The 16,817-nt window shown below is 46.4% G+C and overlaps 1 protein-coding gene across 6 annotated transcripts; it reads left to right on the forward strand.

The window, feature by feature from the left end:
• The first annotated feature begins 563 nt into the window (after positions 1-563).
• On the forward strand, positions 564-8,548 carry LOC130265950 (protein mono-ADP-ribosyltransferase PARP12-like). 6 transcript variants are annotated; one of them, XM_056515320.1, is made up of 10 exons: positions 564-662; positions 2,172-2,212; positions 3,089-3,178; positions 3,697-3,817; positions 4,818-4,902; positions 5,864-5,939; positions 6,100-6,154; positions 6,656-6,786; positions 7,625-7,776; positions 8,205-8,548. In XM_056515320.1, the coding sequence occupies exons 5-10, from the start codon at positions 4,833-4,835 to the stop codon at positions 8,483-8,485; spliced, it is 765 nt and encodes a 254-aa protein (XP_056371295.1). In that variant the 5' UTR covers positions 564-662; positions 2,172-2,212; positions 3,089-3,178; positions 3,697-3,817; positions 4,818-4,832; the 3' UTR covers positions 8,486-8,548. The 6 variants fall into 6 exon arrangements, with proteins under 6 accessions (XP_056371295.1, XP_056371290.1, XP_056371269.1 ...); XM_056515315.1 differs by having other exon boundaries at positions 565-662; positions 5,861-5,939; XM_056515294.1 differs by lacking the exon at positions 6,100-6,154 and having other exon boundaries at positions 565-662; positions 3,089-3,224; positions 5,861-5,939.
• The last annotated feature ends 8,269 nt before the right edge of the window (positions 8,549-16,817 follow it).

The following is a 16,817-nucleotide window of genomic DNA, read 5'->3' on the forward strand; positions in this document are numbered from 1 at the left end:
GAGCTCTGCTGAGGAGTGCTGTCAGCTTCTGAAAGGCTGGAGGTCAGACTGGAAAGCTCCTAAGCCTTGTCTGATCTGTGTGGGGAAGTGCAGAGAGGAGGATCAGACTCCAAGGTACAGGAACACAAACAATTGGGATAGTGCAGAGCTCCAAGGGCTGAGTGAGCCCGTCTCACAGGCTCTGTGCTCAGGTTTGTGTGGCTCACTGGGGCTCTACTTGCTGCCATCCCCCCACCAGTGCCATCCCTAACCCTGGGGAGGGCAGGATGAACCATCCACAGCCCCCTTTCTGCACTGAGATTTGGGGGGATCACTTTGCAAGGCAATGCCAGCTGTTGCATTTCCAGGGATGTTCAGCAGAAGCTGCTCCTTACAGAACGGAGAAGGTCCTGAACGCCCCCAGCCATTGGGAGGCTGGGAGGAATTGGCTTTAGGTAAGAGCAGTGACAGAAACCCAGCAGATAAACCCTGTGGTGTTTTAGTGATGTTGATTTTGCAGCTGTGTCTGCCAAAGCCCTGGGCTGTGCCTGGCCTGCTCGTGCCTGGCCGACGCGCATGCGTCCCTCTGTCGCAATATCCACGAGGAAATGTCACTCAGCCCCACTTCCTCACGGGAGGAGAGGCGCCCTGTCCCACGGAGAGGCTGCGAGGGAGACAGCAAGGTACAGGTGTGCGCTGGGGAGCTCACAGGGAGCTCTCTCAGGCCAGCTGTGCTGCACTTTGGGAGGAGTTGCTGCACTCAGGGCACCTTTGCCATGCAGAGGAAGGGCTGGGCAGGCTCACCCAGCCTGGCAAGCACAAGGCTGATGCCCTCAGCTCCCGAGGATGGTGACTGTGCCAGGGAAGTGGCACATGCCAGGCTCTGACAGCTTTCCCAGGGTGCAGCTGAGAGGGGAGGGTTGGGCACACAGGAAATTCAGGAGGATTTCATAGCTTGTGGGCTTGGCTTTAAGGTTTCCTGCTTGCACTTTGTCATACTGTAAGTTGTGTTCGTATCGTTCTTCAGTTCTTGTGTAAGGGAAAAGGTAGCACAAGGGTGCTATATAAGTATAAAATTTTCTCTGTATAAAGTTATTCCTGTTAAGATATAAAAAGCAAATGTACAGTTGCACAAGACCATGTAGCGAGATCTTCAGCAAAATGTGAAGGACACTACCTGTCTTGCTGGTGAAATGTTTCTGTCTGCTTTTTAAGAGTTTCACCTCTGTTTATTTCTAGTTGGGGTTAGCTGGTGAGTGGAGAATCCAAGCATGGAGCAGAAATGCTGGGAAGTGAACAGGAAAGTAGGTCACAAGTGGACAGTTTTGCAAGCTCATGTGATTAGGGCTGGGAGCCCCAAATCTCGGCAGGGGAGCTGGCAGGGTTTAGCAGGGCTTATCTGGACTGGGGATAGAGGGAAGAGAGAGGGGGCAGCAGTGGAAAAAAGCTGTCTGGAAACATCAACCCACCCCACGTCCCTGCTTTCATTTCCCCTCTCCCCACCTCCCCCCTCAAATCCCACCCTTCAAATCCACAAACTTCAAATTCTTCAGCCATGCCAGTACCAGCAGCATCATAGTTCTGTGCAGAGGGGAAAAAGGGACAAAAAATCTCCTGGTAGTGCTGGATCTATTGAATGCCCTGCAATGGGAGAGAATAATTGGGAGCATTTCTCTACTAGGCTGGCCAGTATTAGTGCACACACAGGCAGCGCTGCAAGGAGACCTGAGTTCTTCCTCATTCTTTGTTCTGGCAGTCCAGGGCTGCCACACTTTGTTTTGTGGACCTTTGCACTGTAAACAGCTCTGTGAGGGAGCAGCTCCTGTAATGATTTCCTCTCACTGGCCTTCTCTGAATACCCTTGGTCCCTGCCAAAGTACAAAGAGCGTCAGAGCTGGATACGTGACCATTTCCAGTTTCTGTTTCAGTATCGTGTTCAGATTCTTCAGGCAGCTCATAGTAGCTCTGTCACAGACCCTTGGAAGCTTAAAGGCTGGCAGCTTTTGGCTATGGATATGTGATCCATGATAGGCAGTGTTGTAGGGGCAGTGAAGTGGAGAGAGAGATTAAAAAGTGTTGCTGGGTCCAAAACTCAGAGATTAAATGGAGAGTGAAGAACAACAGGAGGCAAAGTAAAATCCCATGAGTTGTAATCATTGGTGGCTACCCATTTCATCTTCTTCTCTTTGTAGGTGTTGTGTCTAGGATAGAGTGCAGAGCAGAGACTTTGCTGGTAAGTAATGATATTCCCTCCTCCAAGTGAGACTTGCTCTCTCACTCCCTATCCTCAATAGGACAGTGGGGAGAAAATAAGATGGGAAAGTTCATGAGCTGAGATAAAGGCAAGGTGTACATTGGGCCAGACAGACTGGATGTGGGGGAAGTTAATTTACTGCAAATTAAAATAGATTTAAATTGTGGGAAAGGAAAATTAGATCACCTATTGCCCTCCTCCACGAATTCTCAGGTTCAACTTCACTCCTTCATTCCTGGCTTTTCCACTCCCTCCTACCAAAGCAGTGCAGAGAGGAAGGGAAATGGATATTGTCCTCACTCTGTAAGAATCCTCCGTGGTTCTCAAAAATTTCCCATGCTTCAGCATGGTCCATTTCCCATGGGCTGCAGTCCTTCAGGATAAAGGTGCTCTAGCACAGGTTCTTCTCCATGGACTGCAGCTCCCCTCAGGGCCTGTCCTCATGCTGCAGCTTGGGCTTCTCCAAGGGCTGCACTGTGGATCCCTGCTCCGTGGACCTCCACAGGCTGCAGGGACACAGCTGCCTCACCATGGCCTTCTCTATGGGCTGCAGGGGAATCTCTGTGTCAAGTGTATTTTCTTAAAATGTGTTTTTTAGGAAGATTCATTTTAGGGAAAAATCAGTGGCACAGGTCCAAGCCAGAAGGTCAGGGTTGTTTCTGTGGTGCTCACTATGCCCCATAAACATCCAAACACCAGTACCTCAGTTCTGGGGCAAACCTGCCCTTCCCAGCTGGAGAGGGGAGTCTCCTTTTTTGAGAAATGAATAGATTTCTGATCAGACCAGGGATACTGCACAATTTGACAGCTTTGGAAAAGAGCACTGCTTTGATCTGGATTTCTTTTCCAACGCAGGGCAGAGCAAGCAGCCAGGTGCCCATCAGCTCTCCTGCACTTGTGTTGTCTCCTGACTCATCTGTCTGCTTCTGAAATGGAGTCTGTCTGGTATTGGCTCGATGATTCTGGGCAGTGGATTGAGTATGGGAAAGAGGTGAAATTCATCTGCTGTTCGTGCCAAAAGCTTTTGTTAAGCCATCTTTGCAGAGTTATTTAGAGCGCGTTGTTCTGCAGCTGCTGTGCTCTGCACGCACCGCTGGGTGCCCTTGCGGTGCTGCTCCAATTCCTGGGTGGAATTGTCTTCTTAATTGTCCCTCAAAGCAGGGCTGGAACTCTGTGAAAGCTTTCAAGGGACTGGCTTTGAAAGGGGTGCATTTTCCAGAGTTGACAAACATCATTTGGCTGGAGCTGACCACACAGGCTGCTTTGTTGCTGTTGTTAGAAGCAGCTGTGCTCGGTGGGGTACCCTTCCATCAACTGTAGAACAAAATGCTTGAAGCTGTAGAGACTTGTTTCAGAACATCATCCTGCCATAGGGGCCTGGGGAAACATTGGTATTTCCCCAACAAGATACCTTAACCAAAGGGTGGTTTCTAACACTTATCATTTCCTTGTTCTTTCTGCAGCACCCAGATCACGTCACTGCCACTGTAACATCAGCAGTTCTGGAGAAGGAATATCAAGCTGACAAGAACGGTGTTATTTTTTTCAGGGCTGGTTCTCAGCAGTATAAGTTAAACTTTGCAGGTGAAGTATCTCCTTGTTTTAAGCTCATTATACAGTGCAGCTGGCTTGAAGGTTTTCACACCATGTCTGCATCTCTTTGAACAGCTCTTCTTCCTCCTGCAAATTTTTTCCAAGCAGAACTTGAGCAGTAGGTAAATTTCTCTGCAGTTTTGAGATGCCCCACTGAGCTTCTACACTTGGGTGTGTGTAAACAAAACATACCTGACAATATTGTACATTCAGAAGAAGAGTTGAGAGTAAATGCTTCGTGGCACCTTGACTTATACATGTGGGTTTATATACCTGAAAAGGAGGAATGAGAAAACAGAGAAAAAGAAAAAAAAAGGCACTGAAAAGTCAAAAGCCCGTGGTGAACATCTTGCAAGCTACTTATGGGGAGAGAAAGCCCAGTGCAGCAAACAAAAATTTAGGGCTGGTTGCACAAAGAGAGAAATGGGAAAATGAAAAATACTTTTCTGTTTCTAATTTATTTACCCATCTTAAAACTCCTGTTAGCTTTCCAAACTTGAAATGTTTCCTGGCAGGAATAAAGAGTGATGTTTAAAGGAGGAAACAATGGATAATTGGCCATGTCACACAGCACGTGCTCTGTGATATTGTTACAGGACCAAGAAGAGAGGACAGGTTTTCCTTTTAGCACCATGCAGCAGCCCTGTGCTGCCAGGAAAACCAGGTTTGTGGCCCCCATTGCACTGAAAACTCTTTCCTGCTGTAGACCTGCCATCAGATGTGGTTTTCTCTGGCCAGCAGCCTGGATGTGAATAGCAGTGCAGGTGCAGTTGGTGCTTGGTTGCCTTCATTTCACAGCCTGTGCTAGCAGGTGGTTGACCTTGCTGATCTCCAAGTGGGAATGAAGTTTGCACTGGGGTGGGTGGGATAGAAAGAGCACCACAATGCAATATTCAGGGCTACCTCCTCTTTTATTTTTACTTAACATGGAAGAGCCTGTCCTTAGACAATGAATTATCTCAATAATGAGTTATTGTGTTTTTCTTTCAAGACATGGTCCAAACAAATGTGGTCTTTAAAACTCAAAGAAGTGTTATTCGACTGCCTAAAAAGTCGCAAGGTGGACAAGACAAAAGGTAATACACATTCATTGTTTAACAGTGTCTCTAGAGGACAGCACTTTTCTGCTAAGGGTGCTCCTACCTGCCTAGAATGCAATTTTATTTTTCTTAAATTCATTTTTAGATACCTTTTCCTGTCTGGTTTAACAGTCCATTTTGCAGTGACAGTATTTGTAAATTATGCAACGCTTCTGTAAAGCTCCCTGGAGGGACGTTTGGTGGCAGTCTCTGGCAGCTGTGAGAGACCACTAGAGTAGGTCTGCTCTCTCTGTGAGAGGCAAGGCCACATAGGGCTGACACAACTGTGCCAGGAATTTTTATTCCTTGATTTATGCCCCAACACTAATAAATAAGCTGTGCAGTGATTAGGAGTGAGGGACTGCCAATCCCGAGCTGTGGTGCATATGGATGTCATCCCTTGGAAAGCTGAGCATAAACTAAAACTAAACTAAACTAAAACTAGAACAGAGAAATCCACTGAAATGAAGTGAATTTAAAGGCACTTATTTGAGATACCCTATCTTATGGGTTTTTCTAAAAGAAGTTCAGCTCAACAGAATTTGAATTCATCTGCTATAAATGTTATTTGTGCTACTTTTGTTTTAATAAGAACTTTTGTTTTAATAAGAGCTGTCTCTGCTTTAAAAACCCACCAGCAGACCCAGGGTTTCCCAGGGTTTGGGTAGTAAAATTCCAAGGATTTTGGGGCTGAAATTCCCAGGGTTTTGGGGTTAAAATTCCCAAGACTTTCAGGCTGAAATTCTGAGAGTTCTAAGCTTGGAATCCCTAGGTTTTGAAGCTGAGGGTTCAATTAAAGTGTTGGTTCGACATAAAGTGTGTTCATTCAAATAGCAAACAAGCTATAGCTCCTGAATGGGTGCCTGAAGGCTGCTTTAGAGCCCGTGGTTAGATTCTGCAGAAGGGGGATTTGGTTAGGAATATCACCAGCTGACTGGCTCCTTTTTCTGTTCAGTAGCCAAAACACAACTCTGTCACATCCAGTCTATCCTCCAGAGTGGGACCAAACTGCACTACCTGAAATTGGGTTCAAGGTAGGACTTTCCAGCTCTCCAGTGGGTGGGGAGAGCTCTGCCCTGTACTGATTTTCCCAAGAGCATAAATTCAAGGCAATTGAGATGTCACCAGCTTTTAAATGTGTCTTGTAAAATAGTCAACTATGATGTGAAACAAGACTGACAGTTTCATATTCAGAACAGACATGCAATTCCTGGGAGGCTCCCTGAGAACCCTTATGATACCACACAGGGTAAGAAAGGCCATTGCTGCTCATACCTGTCCTTTGCACTCTCCCAAGGCATTCCATCCTCTGATAAACCACGTTAATTGCACCTCAAGGGGGGATTTCCTCTATCAGTTTGGGGCAGGATGTTATTTGCTGTGGTAAAACTGCAGATTAACCCTGTAGGGAAGGAGCTAGAGTGTCAGATTAAGGTGAAACTTTCATTCTGCTCCAGCCTGAGCACTGCTGTGCATTTCAGCTTTAGGCTACTCTGAAGTAAAAATAGTCCAGATGTGGAGGTGCATCCTCTAAAGGAAGTTTGCATGGGATTGCACTGATTTCCCTCAGTCAATGCCTGTGCTTCCCCATGGGGAGTGATGGTAAAGGCGGGTTAGCAGGAAAAACAGAGGGAGTGATTTTTGTGGTAGGGCTTTTCAGCAGATGTGAGAAGGTTGATGAGTCCTTTGGAAGGACTGGGAGTTGCTACTCTCAGTAATGCCTTATTTTTAGTGCTTTAAAAATTTTCAGTTGGTACAGCTCAGCTGTGATTCCGAAGAATATAGAAAAATCAAGACGCTTTTTGAGAAGACAATGAAAAATTACTGCATCAACCAACTGCAGAGGATCCAGAACCCAACACTTTGGGACCTTTTTCAATGGTTTGTATCTATTTTATTTCATTATCCTTACTGTATGAGATGACTGCTATCTCCTGATCTGTTGTCCTCCACAGTCTACATTTGGAGCTGCCAAATTCAGCAGTCCAGCCAAGGTGAGGCTACCACATATCTCTCTGCCCAGGTCTGGCTGGTGACCTAGATTTATGACTGCCCCCAAACCTGGCTCCCTGAGGCTCCTCTGGAGCAGTCCTGGAAGGGGACAGAGGCTCCTTTCTCTGTGACTGGGTTGTTAGGATTGCATCAATGTTCTTTTGTGTGTGTGGAAATGGGTCTTTTATCCCTAGCAAGATGTGTGTGTGATTCTTGCTGGTATTGTTCAAAATGTAAATTCTTTTCCTTCATCATAACTGAGCTTTGGTGTTTCAGGTTTATTCTTTTGGTTTTAGCCTTTTCCATATAGGAGATTAAAAAAAAGAGGAGACTTTTTTGTCATAAAGATAGGGGCAGAGATTATACAATATTTACTGTGGCTTCATACAGCTCAGTTTTATAATCATATTTATGTATTCAGGATTTATATAACATGGGAACTGACCAATTCCCAGACAAGAGATGTTTGGATGTTTGTCTCTTTACTCTCTCATGTGGTATGAAGTTGTGGGTGACACAGTCCATAGTGATGCTGAGAACTTTTTGTTTTGCTGGCAGGAGCCAGCTGTGCAGCAGGATACCAGCAGAAGTGCAAAGCAGGCAGTAACCCCACTGAGAGTGGTTTGTGTCACTGTTCCTCCATGACCCAGAAGTAGGAGGAGTTGAGTTGGGAAATTTTCCTTGTTTGAACCAGGATAACAAGTAATTTTTTCTTTTGGGTCTCTAGGCAAAAAGAAAAGATGAAGAAAATCCATCAATTGGAAGGGGTGAACGAGAGGCTCCTATTCCATGGCACAGATCCCTCCCTTTTGTCTGCCATCTGTGAGCAGAACTTTGACTGGAGACTTTGTGGGAGTCATGGGACACTGTATGGAAAAGGTACAAGTGCAGAAGGGTGTAGGGGCTGTAGCTGCAGGGACTGCAGATCCCAGCCAGGCTGGGGGATGTGGGTGCAAAGTGGCTGATGGTTCCTGAGCCATGTACTCCTGCCTTTAGGGCACTCTCACCTGTGTACATCTACATTGCTTCAGGTAGCACCTACAGCAATCCCATTCCAGGAAGGGCTACAAACACTTTTCTTTGCCTCAGGTACCTGCTCTGGGACAGATGGGACTGGGAGGTTGATGGTGAAATGTGAACTGGTGTTTGTCACTACTCTACAATAAGCCTATGTGGCAGCACCTGACAAGAATGTTCCCACGCACTTAGGGCTAGCTGGGGTTGTTGGATTGCTGGCTGCCAAAGTGCTGTGAGCATGTGTTTGTGGCTGGTCTATTGTCTGACCTGTGGCTTTCTCTGCTCCTTAGGAAGCTACTTTGCCAGAGATGCCAGCTATTCCCATGAGTACTGCTCCCTCCACAACGGGCGCTACAGCATGTTCGTAGCTCAGGTTCTTGTTGGAGACTTTGTGCAGGGAAACCCTGACTACTGCCGCCCTCCAGCCAGAGCTGGAAATTCCAACAGACTGTATGACAGCTGCGTGGATAACCCCACAGACCCTTCCATCTTTGTCATCTTTGAGAAGCAACAAATTTATCCTGCCTATATCTTGGAGTACAGCGTTGAGAGCAGCTGTGTGGTCCTGTAATGAATGGTGGAATGTCTTTTGAATTCACACTGAATAAATTACTCTTCAGTATGTCTTTTTAAATGTTTGTTCAGTTTTAATTGTAGCTTTAGAACACTTGGTAATGCAGTGAACCAGTATCAATCCCCTGATGGTTTTGGGGGCATAATTTTTTGTTATGTGTTATTCTTTCCCCAGAAGCAGTGCTCAACTTTAGCATTCACCATATCTCTAGCCTGGAATGGGGATGGACCTGCCTTGCATACTGTGATGCTGTGACACCTACTGAGTTAAAATGTGGTCCAGTGATCCAGTGATACAGTTACCTAGGATTGATTCCTGCCTGTGATGGTGATGATATGCCAAAAGGCAGGGAAAGTGGAAGAAGGGAAAGTGAAAGTACCTATACCATGGTGCTCAAGAGAGGAACCATGGCCTATCTTTCAAGTAAGGGGCAGGAAGCACCTGCATCTTGAAGGCTTTGTCATTAATGCTGGCAAAGAACTTTGCTTTGTTTCCTGGTCACATTGATGACATCTCACCTTGTTCTGCTGTATCAAGTCTGCATGTCTTTGACACTACAGCTAGGATGGATGGTGGGGAAAGCTTGAATTATGGTCATACTACTTGCAGCTTGGTGGATAATGGGATATATTTGGGATGACTGATAGCATGGAAACAAAAATGAATAGTTTATTTTAAAACAGTCGTGATGTATAAGTTGTAATTCAGCAGAGAAGTCACAAGTGGTTTACTTGTGATTGCCTTAGCTGGGAGGAACGAAGAGGAGGGCTGTGTGTAGGATCTCATCAGCTTTCCTAAAGCTGCCATCTTCAGGCACAATCAGTGCCTTTAGAAAATTTGGAAAGACAGCTGACTACATTAAGTCCCTAAGCTGCACCAATTTGTGCACTTTCATGTCTCACTGCTTTTGCAGAAGCCTAAAGGTTGCTCTTTTGCAAATTAGTGATCTAGTGTTGTCAGTCACAGGTGAGCAGACAACTTTGCACAGTATCAGGAAGTAAAAATGAAAGTCACTTAAAGTGGTTGGGAAGGGAGTGAACAGGGACCATTTTCAGCTGTCAGCCTGCATTGGTCCTTGCAACATTCCACAGATTTCCTCCATGGCTTTATCAGCTTAAGGGGGCTTGGATGTGCAGCCTTTGGGCAGGAGATGGAGGGTTTGGCAAGGTTTTTGCTAATATACAAAATACTCTGTGGAATGATGCCCATGTATAAATCATCTTTCCCCATTCTTTTTCTCCATGACAGAAGAAACCACCCATCATGTGGGAGAAAGTTGTTTCCAGCAAGGTGGGCTTCAGAGTATGATTGTCAAATTCACCAGGGGTAGGAGAAGGTAAGAAAGAGCCTGCTGAGAAGCAGGCCAGCACAGGAAAAGGGGGTGTTGTTGATCTGAAAAAGAGGAAACCACAGAGGACAGGTGCAAACATGCACAGTTTGAAAGAAAATGAGATTTTCCAGTAAGTCAAAACTATTTCTGACTGCAGGGAGAGTTTCTCACAGCTTCCAGCTACCTCCAAGATTAGGTGCTGGGTGTTGTATCGAGAAGGTCAGGCAGGATCTGGTGTAACAGTGTGCAGTGGTGTGGCACTGCTGTGGGCTCTGCAGGTGCTGGAGTACCAGATCTGACAGGGAAGTCCTCCTTGAGGAGCCCACTCTCTTTCAGGGTCACTCTCTGCAGCTCTCCCTTTGTGCCACTGCCCAAAGGAGCAGTCCTGCCTCCAGGTGGGTGCTGCTGCTGTTCCCCCCATGCCCCTGCTGGATGGAGGGGAGCAGATGCAGGGCATTCACCTGCTTGAAAACTGACCTACACAAAACCCCCACCAAACTCAAACCCAAAATATGGTTCAGTTTCCAGGTCTGCTTGTGTTGACACTAACAAAGAGCTGAGCAGGCTGCAGCATGATTTTTAACTGGCATGAGATGATCCTGAACCTCTAGCCCAAGCAGGTCTGGGAATCTAAAGCTAAAAGTCTTGGGAGTATTTCAGCCAGCGAGGCACTGAGAGCAGAAGCTGCTAGTAAAAGTGAAAAGCAACTTAATCTTTGCATACTTCTTCATGGGACTATTGTTCAGTATCATAAATTTGCTAAAGCTTCTTCACAACCTGAACCTCTGGTTGCCTCTGGAATACCTGAGTACTGAGCAGAAGCATTCCTCAGCACCCTTTTAGATGAGAAATGCTTGCAAACCATCAGCAACATGTGTGCTTGTTGGCAGGCACCAAGCATGAATAATTTTCTTTTTTTTTTTACCTGACAAAAAATAAGATCTGTTGAGCAAGGGTTAAATTGTTTCTGGCTCATGCATATGACTGACAGTTTCACAGTCACCACGATGGTGGTGGAAAAAGTCTGAGGAACACTGCCAGACTGACACAGGATGGGCAGGTGACACAGGAGTGGGCTTGTCCTGCAGCAGCAGCCTCTCTTTGTCATCTCCTGAACAGGCTGCTGTGGGCATCAGCAGCTTCTCCAGTAATTTCTTTAGCAATAATGCTAAAGTTGCTTTTCAGGAACCAGCAACAATTCAGAAGGATCAATGGATGCATTTTGTACTCGTATAAATAATGTATTTTCCCCATGTGTTCAAATGTACTGTCTTTGTCTCTACCTGAAAGGATGTTAGCTCAAGTGACCTTTTCATCATAATGTATTTCTAATTGATTTTATTGTGGTTCTCTCAGGGTTTCACAGCATCCCTAGCTTTAATGCAGTTGATTACATATTCATGCAACTGGTCTAGATTTTCTATTAAATAACACCTCAGCAAATGTTCAGGCTTTCTTTTCATTCACTGGTGCCGAGTTTGACTTCTCAGCATTTTTTAAGAAACCTTTTTAACAATTTTGACAGAATTTATTACAGGATGATTAAACTGCAGAAACCTAATGCTTGATTGAACATGCTGAATGACATATTATTTTCCAAAACATTCAAACTGTTAAAAATCAACCTGAGCCCCATAACCTGGCATGACCACTGTATGGGTGCCAGGTGAAGAAAACACAGATATTGTTCTTGGCATGATGTACTCAACAATAGCATTATTTAACAAGGCTGTTTCTAGATTGAGGGAATAATGAACCCAGATCACTTTGGTAATGATGTGGTCAGGAGTTTTTAGTTAGGGGCCTGTAGGAGACAGATCTCAGGCAACAGCTTTTTCTGGTTGTTCCTGTTCTTTTTCAGTGCCTGTTGAGTCCTAGGCATGATTTCCCAGAGCAGCTCAAACTGTATTTACAAGGTTACTTTTACATCTAGCTTACAAATAGGAGCAATAGGGAAGGCTGACCTGGTTCTTATCCATCTGTTCTTAATAAGCTTAGACTTCCCTTCCAGATGGTTTCCAGCAATGTCAGAGGGCCCATTAATTGGTGTGCCAGTGCTCAACCTAGAAATACTTGAGAAATGTCTACACGTGATATCCCCACCACTGGAGGAAGCTTTGTCTTTACTCACTCCCAAGGAGAAGTTTTATTTCAGTGTGTGTTCTGTAAATAATTTTTCTTGGTCTGTATCTTCAGCGTTGGTCTCCTTAACTGTATTTTATTTTCAATATAGTTTTCCATTTACTAAGTCCAAAGGAGGTGTTGGAAGTCATGTTGGTCTCTGCTTAAACAATTTGTGCACCCTTTCATTCTTGCTTCCTGCAGGCTCTTTCTGACTGTATTTTGCAGATAGACCCTTGCAACTTCCAGTTTGCTTTTCTATTAAAAATTCCTGCAGGTTTATGGGGATTTTTTACTATATTCTGTAGAATCCACCTCAAGCTGTGATCCATTCAGCTGTCCTGAAAGCCAGTTGACCTTTGTTTTGTCTTTCAGCTCAAGCAAGTTCTTCTAAGAGTCTTTTTACATGTTCTTTGATCCTCATACAATCTGACCTCATTTAGCAGTGACATAACCTCTGCCTTCACATCACTTATTTGACTGGCATCAAGCCTAATGTCTTAAAAAATCCCTCTTTTTTTGTTTGTTTGTTTGTTTGTTTTGTGAGGTTTGTTGGTTGGTTGGTTTGGTTGGGTTTTTTTCACTGAGTCAAATTCCTTACTAATAGAATGTCTTCTGTACATTTCCTTAGTCAGAAATGTGATTAGTTTCACTGCATGAAGCTGCAGGCCACTAACTAAACCTAAATTTTGTGACAGTGCTATCAAAATACAGTTTTCCTATCAGGATCTTCTCCACCTACTGCTGTATCTGAACAGTCTGAGTAACTCCATGATATGTCCTGATCACTGGATTTTCTTTTCCTTCCTGGATTGATCTTTGGATTGTTTTTCTTTTTTCCCCCTCAACTTTCAGTTCTACTTGTTCACTTTAACATGTGACATCTAGGCAGCTTCCTGAGCTGAAACATGATTAATGACACTCAGATAAGTAATGCAAAAGCTTTGTTACATAACTGAGGAGACATCTTGCAGGACTCTTCTCTATCTAAATGCCATCAACCAACATAAAAATTAACATAATCCTCTAATGACTGTGAATTCAAGACGATTGTGAAAGTTGTTGCTCATCAAGAGAAGCAGCTCCTTGCAGTGGCATGAGCTACATGGACTGGATAGCCAGCTGATCTATCCCCACACTTGTGGAGGTTTTATTAGGGACCCTAGAAATCAAAATCTGCCTTTTTATTAGGCAAATTCAGAAGTATTAACTTCTACAGGTAAAACATGGCTAACAACCAAATAATACTATTGTTAACTAACCAGGCTCAGGTGTCTGCTCAGTGCCTATTCTATGGGCTGGCACATTCAGAGGGCAGAAAATGGCATGCCTGGGTTTGAGCACAGGCAAAAGAAAATCCAAACCTTTTAGGACTTGTTTTCTTCCCTGAGGATTTGGAAGCTGGACAATTTTCTGGGCTGTGAAATTATGACAACAGTCCAGGAATTCCTGCAGAGTTTGGGTTTCCCTCTCAAGATGAGTTGATCAAACTGCCAGAAGCTGATAATCTTTTTCTTCTCCCTCTCCGTGTGCTCTCTGCATGTCTTGTGCCTTGCCTCAAAGTCTCCCCATGTGCATTTTGATTTGTTCTGCAGCATCTCATAATTTTACTTATATCACTCACGAGAGGACTGTCAGAGGTTGAGGCCTGAATGTTGTTTATTGTCTTAACCAAATCAGAGACTTTCAAAATTTCTTTAATTTTTTTTTTTTTTAAATACGTTGTGTGTGCATCTATGAGGAGAATGCTCTCTCCTTTTGGAAATTATTATTTACAGCAGAGAAGAGTGCTAGAAAGTTTTCCTATGTGCTGACAATTGGACCATTTGGAGACCATTTTAAGAGCTGTGGTGATGTTCTCTAATCCTGCCTGGAAGGGCTGAGGAGAAGGCAGAGAGCACCACAGACTGCAGAGATGGATGGGATGCTGGGGATGCACCACCCCACCAGTCCCCAGCTGTGTGTGCTGTGATGAGGAGGGAGCAGTGTCCAGGAAACAGCTTCTGATGGGAGGTAGGGTTCAGCTGGCATGCACTGAGAAACTCCAAGTTGTAGGCAATTACACCTGGTTAGCAAACAAAATGCTGTTCTGCAGGTCCTTTAAGCCAATTTCTTTTTTTCTAATGGATACTTTTATTTTTTTCCCCTCTAGTCTCCAAACTACTGTGCTCCTGCTTGAACCTCTATACAGTCAGAGAAGGCAAGTCTGGCTGACCAGACAGGCACTCGCCAGTTTCAAGCAGATTATTGGCAGTACAATAAAAATTTCAAAGGTGAAGTATCTGTTTGCTTGATGTCTAATGCTGGTGGGATGTGACTAGTGTTCAACACAGCCTGTCCTGCATAGGCAAGGCTTGCAGGCCAGAACACAGGAGGAGTGAAAAACTTCACTGATTTTAAGCAGTCAGGGCTACAGCAGTGTGGGAAGAAGGGGATTCTCCCTGAGCAGGCACAAGGATAGTGCAGATGTTGGTGCAAGGAGGAATACAGCCCAAGCAGAGGGAGACGTACAGGATGGGAGCTGAGGGTGGTTTTGGGAAGCCCCTGAGCAAGGCTGCAGGACTGGCTGTTCCAGCCCTCTTGATCTTTTGGTCTGGGTATCTCCAAGAAGCAAAATGCTCCTTGAAACAGGGCAAAACAAGGTGACGATCTGCTCTTCAGCTGTCAGACAGGCCTTGACGTGTGTGTTCAGAGTCATTTTGCGGTTGATACTGAAAGCGTAGATGGCACATGATGAAACGAGAGCACAACCCAAGCGTGCCCCAAAGAGAAGGCGAACCGGACTGCCCTGCTGCCGGGCGGAGAAGGAGCGCTTGGAGCGCTGTCAGGAGCTTTCCCTGAGGAAAACAGGGAGCCGCCAGCCCTTGCCAAAGCCTTGTGGCCGTCCCTAGGTGGCGGTGGCCGCCCGGCCCTGAGGAACTAGCCCAGCTCCGGAGCCCCGCGGCGGGGGCGGCTGAGGGCGCTGAGGGCACCGAGGGCCGGAGCCCCGCGGCTGAGGGCGAGCGGGACGGCTCCGCTCTCGCCCAGCGCAGACTGACAGGATTTGTGTGGCAGGGTAGGATTTGTGGGTTTCTGTCCCTCACGGACACTTGCCCCCCAGCCAGGTCAGTTTCCCCTGCCCAGAAAGTCCCGGAGCCCCGCGGCGGGGGCGGCTGAGGGCGCTGGGGACACCGAGGGCCCCGCGGCTGAGGGCGAGCGGGACGGCTTCGCGCTCGCCCAGCGCAGACGGACAGACTTTGTGTAGCAGGACAGGATTTGTGGGTTTCTGTGCCTCACGGGCATCTGCCCCGCTGCCAGGTTTGTGTCCCCTGCGCAGAAAGTCCCGGAGCCCCGCGGCGGGGGCGGCTGAGGGCGCTGAGGGCACCGAGGGCCGGAGCCCCGCGGCTGAGGGCGAGCGGGGCGGCTCCGCTCTCGCCCAGCGCAGACCGACGGGATTTGTGTGGCAGGGTAGGATTTGTGAGTTTCTGTGCCTCACGGACACCTGCCACCCAGCCAGGTCAGTTTCCCCTGCCCAGAAAGTCCTGGTTTAATCGCTGCTGCTGAGGTGCGGATCAGTGCGGAGTGGAAGCCACGGCAGGCAGAGCTGCGGGAGGGTGTGTGAGGGCAGGGAGCGCTGCCCAGCACACCGGAGGGCTGCAGGGTTACTGCAAATGCTTTTGGCACTGCCACAGCCTCATCTGTCTCTTTCCTTGCCCGTGTCCATCGTTCTGTGCTGTCTGTCCATCACTGGCGCCCGCTCTGGGGGCAGGATGGAAACTGCCTGATGGTGCTGGCTGGGTGAATACAGAAAGCAAGTGAACATCTCCCTCTCATGCCCCTTCCTGCTCTTCTCACCCCAAAAGTGTAGCAAAGACTGTATCATATCAGGACCAGAGTTGTACCAGAGCCTGTCCCCATCACTGGATGATAGAGGTGCCCAGACAAAATTAGCTCAAGGCAGACTTGTAGCAATACTTTTCCAAGCTGCTCTGCCTGCCTGCGGCGAATTTCGGCTTGGAGATCTCCTGCATCAGAATTGGTAACTATATATATAATAACCCTGGATGTGTTTTTCTTTCAGTAATTATTCCATCACTTTTAAAATCTGTATAAAATTTTAGCTTCCACAACATCTTGTAGCAAATATTCCCACAGCTGAACGGGATATTGCTTAAGGGAGGCTCTCCTTTGCCTTGCTTTGAACTTAGCACCTGCTAGCTTTGTTTAATAAAAGGGGTGCACATATTCTCCCAGTGCTTTCTTCATCACCTCACACATTTTTGCATTTTTTTCTGATTTTCCTCAATGCTCCCAGGAAACACAGCTCTGAAAACAGGCTGCCTTTACAGATGGCTTGGGAGTTGGAAAACTCATTTTAATTTGAAAGTTCTGGTGTGTGAGAAGAGCCTACATCCCGCATACTTCTGCTGAAAAAAAAATCCCAGAAAATCACCTGCTTTTCCCATCCAAACTATCAAACCAGGAGCCATTGCCATCTATAAACTCACTTGGAAATATCTCCAGAGCCTGGATTTGCACTTTCTTCTGAGGAGGAGCCTCTATTCCACCTCTGAGGGCAGTCAGAGGAGGGTGAAGGGCATCAGGTTCTTGGTTGGGGGACACAGAGAGAAGAGATGGAATGAGAGAGACCCTCCAACGTGCTGTGGTCCAAGGACTGGCAAAGGGTGTTTAGTGACAGAACAAGGGGTGGTGGCTTTAAGTTGGAAGAGGGTAAGCTTAAATTAGGTGTTAGGAAGAGATCCTTTACTGTGAGGGTGGGGAGGCACTGAAATAAGATGCCCCATCCCTGGAAGTGTTCAAGGTCAGATGGAGCAGAGCTTTGAGCAGTCTGTGGAAGGTGTTTCTGCTCATGGCAGGAGGATTGGAGCTAGATGATCT

Source organism: Oenanthe melanoleuca, chromosome 1A (assembly GCF_029582105.1).
Source record: "Oenanthe melanoleuca isolate GR-GAL-2019-014 chromosome 1A, OMel1.0, whole genome shotgun sequence".
NCBI classification, from domain to species: Eukaryota; Metazoa; Chordata; class Aves; order Passeriformes; family Muscicapidae; genus Oenanthe; species Oenanthe melanoleuca.